This window comes from Chrysochloris asiatica, unplaced genomic scaffold, assembly GCF_000296735.1.
Source record: "Chrysochloris asiatica unplaced genomic scaffold, ChrAsi1.0 scaffold00014, whole genome shotgun sequence".
NCBI classification, from domain to species: domain Eukaryota; kingdom Metazoa; phylum Chordata; class Mammalia; order Afrosoricida; family Chrysochloridae; genus Chrysochloris; species Chrysochloris asiatica.
In genome coordinates this window covers 5516223-5529806 of record NW_006408532.1, presented here as the reverse complement: position 1 = coordinate 5529806, position 13584 = coordinate 5516223, and the positions used below count along the sequence as shown (strand labels likewise).

The following is a 13584-nucleotide window of genomic DNA, read 5'->3' as shown; positions in this document are numbered from 1 at the left end:
GAGATGATCTCTAAGTTCAGATGGGATATGTTCAAGGTCATATTTTGGCTCTTGTGAACTAGAGATTTTAAGCAGGATCCCACAGGTACATTTGGTGTGCCAGGCTCAGCACTGACCTGCCACAAAGTAAACATGGGAACCAATAAAGGCAGAGCAACAAGATGGGGCTCAGCTATCTCCCATAGCACCCTGAAGGCCAAAAATCCTCTTATATACATGATGGCAGGGAACAAGTGAGTATGAAGAGAAAATGTGCTGACGGTTTGGGAGAGAAATCCCAAGATTGTGGGAATCAGGCCCAAGCTCACCTCAGTCAATATACTTGTATTCCCTTATCTCAAATACCAGAACCCACAGTGGACAGGATTTAGTGGAGCTTCCAGACTAAGACTAACTAAAAAGAAAGAAGAGGCAGTCCACTTCTGAAAAATCAGCCACTAAAAACCTTATGAATAGCAGTAGAGCATTGTCTAATAGACTACCAGAAGGTTGGAAGGCATGCAAAATACAACATCATGCTTAGCAAAAGAGAGGGTCACAAAAATTAAGATGACCCTCAATGAGATAGACTTGCACAGGGACTGCAACAATAGGCTCAAGCACAGAAATGGTTATGAGGAGCGTTTTGTTGCTTTACATGGGATTCAACTCCATGGCGTTATCTGGCAACCACCCTCTAAGTACAAAATGAGTAAACCAAGTACGGCAAAATAAAGAGCTAACTCTGTTCCAGCACAAGAACAGTCCCTTGGCCAGGCTAACAGCAACAAACTGATTGAGGAAAAAAATGATTTTTTTAAAACATTTATAATTTTTAAATTGCTCAAATAATGTTTATCATAGAAAATGGCCATTACACAAAATGTAGACAGTGCAAATAAGCAAAATGAAGGAAAATTAAATTGTAATTACTTGGAATCCTACAACCAGAAACAATAGTAAATAATTGCTTGACTACTTAATATATGTATGTATACATATATCCTGATATTCATGAATTTGTAAATATCAGATCTCGATGTTTTCATCTAAGTGTGTGTGTGCTGGACATGCTTTCTTTCTTTTTAACCATCAAAGAAAACTTTATTACCATAAGAGGAAATCAGAGCATGCCAGAGTAAAATGGTACTATTCTAGACCTGCTGCTTTCACTTGGTATTCATACTTATTGTGCACACCCTCCAAAGTAGACTCTTTCTAAATCCACATCATCCTCATTTCATGAATGATGCAACATGTAGTCCCCTGTCATTGGGTCTGGGTTGTTTCTTCTCTGAACAAAGAGCCCTTGCAGTGAACCCCTTCAGGTTCCTGACATGGTGTTCCAGTCACACACATCAGTTCTGTGCTACTTACGGCAAACTCCTCTGGAGTCACTTTCAAGACATCGAAGACAACGGCGTCATAGCTCTTGCTGGCATAGTCGCAGCTCTGGCCCTCCAGAGAGTCTGAGCTGCTGCTGCCCTGTGGAGGACAGGGAGAAATGACACCAACTTAAAAGTCTGGCTTGGAATCACTGACTCGTAAACCTCAAAACTGAGGATGCAAGAGTGACAGCATTCACAATCAGAAACATTTCTGCAGTTTATTCCAGGCACTGTGTTAAGCATGTCATATGCAAAATCTCATTTCATTCTCATAACAACTGAGTACCCACAGTTATTCCTGTTTTACAACTAAGGAAGTAGAAGCAATGTTACTTCTCTGAGGTGTCTCAGCTAAAAAATTGAAGAGCCGAAATTTGAACCTGTTTTGTATCTATTTGACTGAGAAACACGTACTCTTAGTAACTGCACCTAGGCAATTTGGTGGTGGTGGTGTTGTTATGTGCCGTGGAGTCAGTTCCGACTCAAAGCGACCCAGCACAGGGTTTCTAAGGCTTTAAATCTTTATGGGAGCAGAAAGCCTCCTCTTTCTCCCACTGAACAGCTGGTAGTTTCGAACTGCTGACCCTGAGGTTAGCAGCCTGACTCATAACCACTAAGCTACCAGAGCTCCTTGGGCAATTTGGTTTAGTGGTGGGGTAAATAAGTGACAAACCATTCTTCCTTCAGAGTGAATAAGTCGTGGCATCTTAGGAGAGCTGAGGAGATGCTTTGTTATACCTGGATTCACCTTTTATTTTCTACTTGAACTCAATGTGGGAAATTATTATATAAAATGTTAAATACACATGGCTTATTTCATGTATGGGCAGCTTGGAATTCAAAGCCTGCTGGGTGATGAGGTGAGAAGCAACCAATTGGCTTTGGAAACTAGCATGAAAGTTATTTTTAGTACAGCCCTGTGTTAAGAACACTGTGAGTCCTACATGTAAAAAAAAAAGGAAGTTAAACCTCCCCACTCATAGCCATTTTCATGAAATCCATGTTTGTCAGTATCCCAGAATGTTAACCTACCTTCTCTTCAATTTTACTTAATTTCATCAAACTCTACTTTTGTGAACTAATGGTACTTCACACTCAAAAATTATGCCCTGTTCATAAATAGTTTTATTTGTCTCAACTCATGAAGAGGGAGCTTACAGTTTCCATTAATCTCAACATTTTGGGCCAGAATTTAGAGAATATGCTTTTATTAATTCCTCTTTATTTCACTCTTTCCAAGCAGGCTATATCTGGAAAATCTTTGCAATCTTACTGGAAATGAGTGTGCTTTTAGGCCAGTGAGGGAAACCAATAGTCAGCAAATGAAACTGTAAAGTTAGAAAGATGGAACTTGAACCTACAGGTTTCAATAGGTCTATGTCATTAAAAGGTTTTACAAATTACTCCAGTGTACCAAAACTGTTTCAAATGATCTTAAGCAGAATATCACAGTGGCTAAGAGTTCTGCAGTCAGGCAGGCCTGGCTAAGGTGCCAGCTCCATCCTAGTTGATATTTGACCTCAGACAAGTGACTTCATTTCACTGAGTCTGCTGTGACTTGTAAAATGGCAGTATTAAAGCCTACTTCCCAGCACTGTGCTATGCGGTTTGTTGTTAAGTGTCATGGAGTTGGTTCTGATTCATAGTGACTCTGTATAAGGTTTTCACGGAGCAGCTGGTGGTTAGCAGTCCAGTGTTTATCCTACAGCACCAGTACACTGTGGTATGGGTTATAAAAAATGAATGCTATAAGACATCTGGCAGAATTCCCCATTCTAGGTGATCCTGATTCAAGAGGCCTGCGGTGGGCTTAGGAATAGCTACTTAAAAGTTCCACAGGTGAGACAGAATGAATGTAAAGCTGATGTTCTCTCATGTAAACAATCACTCAATTCACAACAAAAACTTATTTTTAAAAAAAGCTCCACAGTTGACAGGGCATTCTCCGGTGAGGAGAAGCACTGCTTTGGAGTATACTTTTTTTTCCAAGATCTTATTGTGAATTGAGTGAAAGTTTACAGGGCAGATCATCAGTTTTACATTTAACAAATCATACACCTGGTTTCAATACAATGATTACAATCGCCCTTCATGTACCATCCATTGACAGTATTTCTCTCTATTCACTTTAGCTATTTTTTTTTTAAACACTCAGGCATATATAATAATTTATACCACCAAAGGACAATTCTGCAAAGTCTGCCTCCTGGCTACCAGTTCTCAGTCCCTCTCTTTCCATGAAATCTCTACCTCCATCTCTAGTATCGCTGCTTCTCTGGATAGGGTCCTGCATTCCACTCGTGCTCTTCTCCCTTGATGGTCCTAGGGTCCTCTGTTTCTGGACTGCAAGATTAACTACACCTCCGTCCTTGTTGTAAAACTTCTATGTTTACAATTGTGACAGTCGCAATTAGTCATGATAACAATTACTCACTACTGAATCACAAAAATCTTATCCCCATCTCTTTTTACCAGACCCACCTAGAAAAGATGAAAACTATTCAGTGGGGACTCCATCTTCCCTCACACACTCTTAAACTAAACTCCTTCCTGAAACCTTGTAAGCCAGTCACCTTGTGCCTTTATCACCCCCTCATTTTAGGCATCCAATGTCTAGGTTGCTCGTATCCATCTAACCTGTGTACAAAGAGGATACTTGATTTGAAGACTCCTCCCCTCTCTGTTGGTATTTAGAGCTACTACCTCCATGAGTTCTGGTAGCGTAGTGGTTATGAATCGGGCTGCGAACCTCAAAGTCAGCAAATCGAAACTACCAGCTGTTCCACAGGAGAAAGATGAGGCTTTCTGCTTCCATAAAGATTTACAGCCTTGGAAACCTTGTAAAGGGTCGCTGTGAGTCGGAACCGACTCCACGGCACATAACCACCACCACTTCCATGAGTATAGATCAAGTTCATCAAATTGTAGCAATTTACCCTCGTTTCCCTTATCAAAAAAATTGTTTATTAGTTTGTTGCTTTTTTATTAATCTTCTTCTAGTTGAGTTCTGATTATCAAGCCATCAAGGCTAGGTCAAATGGGTACTGGAGTATACTTTTTTAAAGTAATAAAAAACTAATCTGGAATGATTCTGAACTGGCAGTCTATTCTACCTTCCAGTCTTTACATAGACCCTGAGCAGAGGATTATTTATAAATCATTCTGCACTTCTGTACCCACATATCAGGAAGCAGGCTAAATTAGGGTCACAGGGTTAATTTTCTTCAGGGACAGTGATTAGGTGTGCTGGCAGCAAAGTCTGCTAGGCCTGGATTTGAATCCCCACTTGCCTCTGGCTAGGTGTCTGATTTGGGGTCAGTTTAATTCACCTTTCCACGGTTCAGTTTCCTCATCTATAAAATGGGAATTGGGGAAAGGTAAAGATAATAAATAGTGTGTGACTGGTGGGATTATTGTGAGCTTAAAAGAGATGGTGCCTCTACAAACTAAAAAACCAAACCCAATGTCATGTTGTTGTTGTTACGTGTTCCCGAGTCATTGTGACCCTATAAACAACAGAACGAAACACTGCCCAACCCTTCATCATCCTCACAATCATTGCTACACTTGAGCCCATTGTTGCTGCCACTGTGCCAATCCACCTCATTGGGGGTTTTCCTCTTTTTTTGCTGACCCTGTCTGTACTTTACCAAGAATGATGTTCTTTACATACACATACATATACGCATATTCACATATATGTGTATATAATCACACACAGACTAGAGAAGAAAGTGTAAGTTGTAGATGGGAACAGAAGTCTGAATCCTCTAGTTCTCAAAAAGTCAATTCCTTAGAAAGGAGGAGAATTCTGGTTTTATAATTTTCCATTAACAGCCCACTGTACCTAACCCAAACACAGACATTCAAATAAGAGACCCTATCTAATCGAAAGTTGCTTTAAAGCCGATTTAAGGAGCCCCTGGTAGTATCATCCAACAATATCACCCAAAAGCTTGCTGGTGACGAGTAAGGACTTACTCTGGGACAATGATGGTGGTGATGATGCAGATGAAACAAGAAACAACAACTTTATTTAAATTTGTATTGGTATGAAGGTGAACAAAAAGGATTGCTACAAAATCCAATAAACCTTTATTAAGCAAAAATATCAAAATGTGAAGTTACTGTTTCTTGACGTATCCTCCATCTAGGTCTATACCCTTCTGAAGGCAGTGTTTCCCTCTCTCTAACTCTTCTCAGACAAAATCTGCCTTCTTCTACTTATACCACGCCAAAAGAGTAGCTTTGGTATCTTCAAGGGACACAAATCATGTTCCATTTCAACGTTCTTTGAGTTTGGGAAACAAAAATCAGTCTGAAGGGGCAAGATCAGGGCTGGAGTGTGGATGAGGTAAGGTTTCTTAATGAAATTTGTACAGTACAGAATAACAGGTGTTATTAGCACAAGGAAAAAAAAATACTTAATGCAACTTTCCTTGTCTTTTTCTCACCAGTGCAGTTTTGTTTTGTTTCTACCTAATTTCTCATTATGTGAAATAAGGACTAAGTGAATCTGGGTTCAAAAGTTCCTTCTTCTATCTGATCAAAAAAATTCTTCAAGATGGTAAAATATCACAATACACAGTGCAATGTTGGTTTACTAGTAATGCATTATGAGGATAACATTTTATGTTTAAATTTTTGGTAGTATGTGGTCAAAAACAAACAGCCATTATACATTCTGTAATAGATGAGGATGTCAGTAGGGGCATACAAAATCAACTCTTGAGCCCCAAACGAGTAAGTTGGCAGCACTAGCAAATTTTAAGAATGGACAATTTAGAGGGTATAATGGGCTTAGTACTGCTATTTAAAGTGATGAAGCATTTTCTCAGCTTTCTGGATTCATTTCACCAATGATTTCCTCAGCAGGTCAGATATAAATTTGCAACAAAGTGGAAAACATTTTCCAAGAATAAGACAACTGATCCCAAAGAAGCAGCTGACTTAACTTTTCTGAATAAATTTTGGTCTGACATACCTAGAGTTTTAAAAGTGCTGATATTCTCAACCTCTTCCTAAGCTTGCCAGACCCTTACATTTCATTTTTACCAAACACAACTGAAAGGGAATCGCTGTACGAGCCACATGACCTTGAGCAAATTATTTAAATGTGTGCCTTTGTTTCTTTGGCTCTAAAATGGGCTAACAATAATACTGCCTGCCTCACAGAGGTGTCAGTAACAATTATATGAGCAAAGTACTTAAAATAGCCTAAGCACAGAAGGAGCCCTCAAACCTCAACTATTATTATAACTATTGCTGTTATACAAGAAAGTTTTCCCCTGGTATCAACAATAAACATTTCGCTCACTCTTCTTATAACTAAAGTTTCAGTTCAGAATAATCTCTTACAGTATGAAGAGGAAAACAAACATGTTTCCAATGCCTGGCTCTTTGAGATTTGGTTTCAGAATGAGAACTACGTGAAGCCACTACATTCTGTCTAGTACTTTTACATGCTTTCCAAAGTGTTTTCATTTAATTCATTTGGATCTCCTCACAGTACTGTGAACGAAGTGTAACATCAACTTTCATTAACCAAGTATCATAAAAATGCAACAAAGAAATGCAGAGTAATATGTTCTTAATGATTAGACTGCTACCAAATGGCAGGGAGGCCCAAATGCTAGGGTTTACGGCTCTCAAGCCAGTGGTCTTTAACTATGAAAGGGAAGATGTAAGTTCCGTCTGGAGTAAACGAAACCATTTTTTTACAATTAATTAACTAAAACCCACACTTTATTGATTTTTCTTTTTTAATCAAATGTCCTTTTACTGGTCCAGGATATTACATTACATTTAGTAGTCATGGCTCCTAAGGTTCCTCTTGGCTGTGACAGTTTCTCAGACTTTTGTATTTGATGACCTTGGTAGTTTTGAAGAGTGCTAGTTGGCTATTTTGTAGATTGTCCCTCAGGTGGGATTTCCCTGGTGTTTTTCTCATGATTACACTGATGTGGCGCTGTGGGATAAAACACTGGACCACAAAGGTTAGTTTCAACCACAAGGTCTGCCATTCAAACTCATCAGCTACTCCTTGGAACCCTATACAAGGCTGCTATGAGCTGGAACCAACTAGACAGCACTTAACAACAACATGCATTTTTGGACGACCATTGAGGTAAAGTGCCATTCTCATTACATTGTATCAAGGGTACATCACTATCAAAGTGACTATCAGTAATGTCACTAACCTTGATCATCTGGCTAAGGTCATACTTGTCAGATGTTCCATGTAAAGTGACCCTCCTCACCCTATTTGCATACTGTACTCTTTGGAAGGAAACACGAAGTGCAGCCCACACTGAAAGGGTGAGGCGCTCTGTTCCATGGCCTTGAGCAGAGACTATCCGCGTAAGTCTGGAATTCTTCTGTCTACATGATATCTCTTCTCTCTCATTTATAAATCTATTCTATCATTTGTTTATATCACTCTTGTCTCTAGACATTTATTTTTATTTTAGTTTATAATTCAATACCACCTTATTTATTTTGTTACACAAACTGCTCTATCTTTGACCCACTGGGAACTCTTAGTTGATCATTTTTTTCTTCCAATCATTGTGACTTTTTTGAGCATTTCCTCATTTTGTGCTCCAGGATCATCTTGTAATTTTCCTGTCCCAGACCGAGAATCTAGGCACTACATATGCTTCCATAATAGTCATTGTCTAGCCATACAATGGCTGATGATGATGCTTCATTCTGGTTGCACTGATGTGAACTAGGAACTTGCTCAGAAGAACTCAGCTCTGGAGAACAACTCCCTAAACTATGTGTGCTTTCAAAGACTAAGTAAATCTATGCATAATAATAATGTGGAATAAAAGGGAAAGTAAACCATCAGTTTTGCTGAATTGTAAACCAAATGGTTCCAACAAAACTTCTGAAGGATCCTTAGAACAGCAGAGTCATCTGCCGGGGTCATCAGGGAGAGTACTGAGAGAATCTTAGGCTTTGCCACATAACAGACACAACATGGTATACTCCTGAAATTCATCCATGATACTGAATGAATACTATTGCCTGGCAACTAACTACATGACAATTCTTACACAGATGATCATAAGTAACTCTTACTTCTTCATTTTCCTCTTTGAAGGATTTGTTTGTGATCACCATAAAATCCCATTTACTGCACATTACACAGACTGTAAAGTTCAGCAAGAGTGATCCATTCTCCGAGCAGGTGTTACCCACGTGGGATATTCCTTCTCTACACATTAAGTCCCCACACATTAAGAAGCCATTAACAGAGAATATCCTTACCAATGCAGTTTTGATTTTCTTAAAATGTCTTCATAATAAATCCCCATTATTGTCCTGCGTCCCTTGAGAAAATCTATCAAGATTACCTCTTTGGAATCCCAAAAAATCATTGCCATAACTTTCTGAGCTGACCTTTCTGCCTAAATTCCTTCGGAAACCATTGTTTTGATGGGATCTTGCTCTCTGGATCATATTGGTAAATCCAAGACTTGTCCTCAGTTTTGTTCCATAGAATTGTCTTTATTAGTTTTGATCATGCTCTATGAAAAGATCAGCTGTATGAGCTAGCTTTTGGCGACTATCACACCAAATTCTTGCTGAGAACAAGATATTCACTTAAAATCAGAACTGCCAAACCATGGGAGATTCCAACATCAGCAGCTATCACATCTATGGCAATTTTGTGGTCTTCTTCCATCAATTTCTGGACTTCAACCACAGTTTCTTCATTTGTTGAGACTGATGGTCTTCCCTCTCTTGGTTCATCTTTGAGGTCTTCCTAATCTTCCTTAAAATACTTGATACATCTCAAAGTTATTGGTTTATGTAGGACACCATTCCCATAAATTTATTGCATACCCTCAATAATTTGGGAAGATATCCACTGGAGTCTTGTTAAAAATTTGATGTTAGCCCTGACTTCAAAATTGCTTTTTTCATGCCAAAAAAAGTATGCTTTTTTTTAAGGCACTCTAAAGGAGTCCTGGTATGGTGCTGTGGGTTAATGTGCCAGACTGAAAAGCCATTTGAACTGTAAGGTTGGCAGTTCAAGCTCACCAGCTGCTCCTCAGAAACCCTATACAGGGTGGCTATGGGTTGGAACTGACTAGACAGCATTAACCAACCACAAGAACGAGACTAAGGGAGTCCTGGTGTGGCGCTGTGGGCTAATGCGTCAGACTGCAAAGTTATTCGAACTGCAAGGTCAGTGGGTCAAGCTCATCAGCTGCTCCTTGGAATCCCTACACAGGGTCAATAGGGCTCAGCATCGACTTGATAGCACTTAACAAGACTAAGGAGTCCCGGTGTGGTACTGTGGGTTAATGTGCAGACTGCAGGGTAACTTTGAACTGCAAGGTCAGTGGTTCAAGCTAACTAGTCGCTCCTCAGAAACCCTATACTGGATTCACTATGGGTTGAAACCGACTCAACAATACTTAACAGCAACAACAATGACACTAAGGAGTCATGGTATAGTGATGTGGGTTAATGTGCTGGACTGCAAAGTTGTTTGAGCCATAAGATTGGTAGTTCAAGCTCACTAGCTGCTTCCTGGAAACTCTATACAGCGTTGCTATGGTTGGAACCAACTCGACAGCACTTAATAACAACGAGACTAAGGAGTCCTGGTATGGTGCAGCAGGTTAATGCACTGGACTGCAAGGTTGGTCTGAACCGCAAGGTCGGTGATTCAAGCTCCCCAGCCACTCCCTAGAAACCCTATACGGGGTCACTATGAGTCAGAACCAACTCAATGGCACTTAACAACAACAAATGAGACTAAGACAAGTATATTACTGAGAGAACTTGTCTGCACCTATCCACTGATCACAGCAATTTGTTTAAGCACTTGGAATAACTATACATGTACGAACTAAAATGGAACACCAGCAGCAATCATTTTTAACTTACCCTTTAATCATCAGGGAATTTTAAGACACCCACAGTCTGCTTTCAAAACCAATGGTCAAATTAGGGAATTTTTAAAAAAGGTTTACAAGAAACAAATTGGTTCCTATGGGTCTTTAGCTAGTCATATAGGATATTTCAGAAACCTAGCTAACACTTTGAGGACCCTGTGAGCTCATTTTGCCACAGGGGCCAGGCATTATACATCTGACACAGTTGCAACTCTAAGCCTCAGATGACACCCACACCTCCTGCATGCCTCCATTCCATTAATGAGCTTGGAAAACAGATTCCCAAACCCCCAAGGCAGGGGCCTTCCCTCAGGCCATTCTCAGACCACCAGTCCTTATAGCCATTTCCTACTGAGCAAGGTAAATAAGAGCACAGGGCCAGTTGGAATCACTTCTGTCTGACTTCATTCCGGAATGTGTGACTTATTTATAATCAGCAGAGGCTTTTCCTGGGAAAGGTCTGATCCCTTCTTGCCACCAAAATGGAATGTGGCACTTTCTACAACTGGACTGGGCAGGTATTTGTTTTTCTTTGAAGAGAACCTTCAGAAAACATACTGATCCTCAGGGCTGACTGTCTCCCAAATCTCACGCCTGGCATGGCCAGGGGCCTTAGCAGTGTTAAGAATGGTGGTATTCATGGAGCCCTGCAGCCTTGTTGTCCAGGGCTCAGCAAGGGCCTTTCCCCACTTCGCTGCCCCAATCCTCACAGCCTCCATACCTGTGGAGTGGCAGAGGTGACCAACACGCTAGCCATCAGACCATTCCTCTTGTACATAGTCTCCGGGCTGCAGGGAGCTTCAGGGCAGCCTCTGCTGGTGACATAACCTGTCTGGAGAAGTCCTGCAAGGCAAAGGGGCGCATAAAAACCAGTCTTCCAAACCAACTTACTCCCGCCTCCAGGAAAAAGCCATGCTGGACTCAAGCAGATTATCCCAGATGAGAACTTTCAAGGAAAGCTTAAAAGCTGGTCTTCGGAGTAAATGTGGCCCACAGATGTCTGTTGGGCTCATAGAGAGTTTTAAAATCAATAACCAAAACTATTTAAAAATTGAAAGATTTCACATAGAACTCTGGATTTCTGGCTTTTCTCAAAAATAAAACTAGCTGGCAATATTGGGTCCACATGCTTGTAATGCTAACCATCAGCTATGCTGATTAGTGACTGAGTCTTTTTATGGAAGCAAGAGCTTTCAGTCCCACCTGGCCTGTATAACCATTTCAGTACCTGCCTGGCATTTGCAGGTACTAGAATTTGCAATCTTTATTTTAAATGGAAGGCAGGTAAAGATGTCAAAGTGATTCTACTGTGTTCCCTTGTGCACAATGCCATTTTATCATAATAGCAAAATTGATAATAGCTAAAACCCATAAAGTGCTCACCATATGCCACATGCTTTGCATACATTAACTCATTCTACCTGTTAAAACAATCTTGAGATAGGTCCTGTTTCACCCACATTACAAGTGTGAAAACTGAGGTACAGAGGGGTTAAATGTAACTTTGCTTTGCTCACCATCCTGTTATCCTTCAAGATTCTGCTCAAATTCACTTCTTCTGGTTATTACTCATGGATCTTCCAAAGCAGAACCAGTTGCTCTCACATCAAGGTCTCTATAGCCTTACTGGAGTCCTGGTGTGGCAGTGTGGGTTAATGCACTGGACTGCAAAGTCAGTTTGAACTGCAAAGTTGGTAGTGCAAGCTCACCAGCTGCTCCTCAGAACCCCTATACAAGTTTGGGTCTGAACTGACTCAACGGCACTTAACAACAACAACACCATATTCTTATTACAGCATTTATCACATCATTGAACATCTGAGAACTGTAGCCACTGACAGCTTTTTGGTAGGAAAGTGACAGAAGTGTAGAGATAAATAAGATAATAGGAGAATGGAAGACATGCAACTCCTGATGAAAGGAGATTGCAATTATCCAAGAAAGAGATAAGGACGGTCCTCTAAGCTAAGGTTGTAGCAGTGAAATCAGAGGGAAGGAGACATACTGAGAGAATTCAAGGACAGAGATTCAATAGAAATTGATGAAGGGAGGAGTCCTGGTGTGGTGCTGTGGGTTAATGCGCCAGACTGCAAAGCCATTTGAACTGCAAGGTTGTCAGTGCAAGCTCACCAGCCGCTCCTCGGAAACCCTATACAGGGTCGCTATGGGTCGGGATCAAGACGCTCTGGTAGCATAGTGGTTACAATTCTGGCTGCAAACCTTTAAGGTCAGCAGTTTGAAACTACCAGCTGTTCTGTGGGAGAAAGATGAGGCTTTCTGCTCCCGTAAAGATTTACAGCCTCGGAAACACTGTACAGAGTTGCTATGAGTCGGGATCCACTCAACGGCACTTAACAACAACAGCAAGAGACAAGAAGAGTCTGGGTGTGGCGCTGTAGGATAAGTACTACACCACAAGGTCATTTGAACCACAAAGTCAGTGTTTCAAACTTACCAGTTGCTCCTCAGAGCTGGTCTCCTATACAGGGTCACTATGAGTCAGAACCAAATTGACAGCACTTAACAACAAACAAGAACAAGCTAAGGGTGAATTACCACAAAGATAGTGTGTCCTTCATCAAGGAGAAAAGCAGAGAGGGTATGGATGATTTATGGGAAACGATGATACATTTAAAAACCAACCAAGATCTAGTCCAAAAGGTCCCTGAAAAAAAAGATTTGGGGGCAGTTGAGAAAGAAGAGAGTGTCAATCCAATCTTGAATTAATTTGTAGGCCTTCCAAACCCCTCAGTCAGTCACAGGGCCCAATCACAGAGCCATATGCTGTCAAAGAAAACAGTTAGGTAACCAAAAAGGAATGTCAAAATAACCCAGTCTTTTTCCTTGCATGTCTCCATTACTGCCAAAAGCAGTTCTCTCTAACCTCACAGCTTCTCCCACATCTCCTCTTCATCAGCTACCATTCCATGAGTTGCAGCCTGTGAACCTTCTACCTTTCTCCACAGCACTTGACTACAACAATTGTTATCATGACTAATTGCAATTGTTACAATTGTAAAGATTAAAAATGTGTTTAAAAAAAAAAAGGGGGGGAGGGGAGTGCTTGATCTTGCATTCAAGGAACAGAGGACCCAGAGACCAGCAAGAGGGAAGAGCATGGGCAGAACATGAGACCCTAACCAGAGAGGGAGCAGCATCAGAGTTGGAGACAGAGACAACGACAAGGACAGATAGAGCATCTGAGGATTCTAGACTCATGAAAGGGGGAAAGGTTGTGTGCTGACCGGCAAGGAGGTGGTTTGCAAAATGTGCCCTTTGGTTGTTTAAATGATTGCTTATTC

The 13584-nt window shown here is 40.8% G+C and overlaps 1 protein-coding gene across 2 annotated transcripts in view; it reads right to left on the bottom strand.

The window, feature by feature from the left end:
- The window catches only part of RALGPS1 (Ral GEF with PH domain and SH3 binding motif 1), a 522711-nt gene that overhangs the window by 410665 nt on the left and 98462 nt on the right, over positions 1 to 13584 (bottom strand). For both annotated transcript variants that reach the window (XM_006834782.1, XM_006834781.1), the window contains 2 exons: positions 11004 to 11125; positions 1357 to 1464 (listed from right to left, as the gene is read on the bottom strand). In XM_006834782.1, the coding sequence (XP_006834845.1) occupies positions 1357 to 1464; positions 11004 to 11060 (165 nt within the window). In that variant the 5' untranslated portion in view covers positions 11061 to 11125. The remainder of the gene's footprint in view (positions 1 to 1356; positions 1465 to 11003; positions 11126 to 13584) is intronic.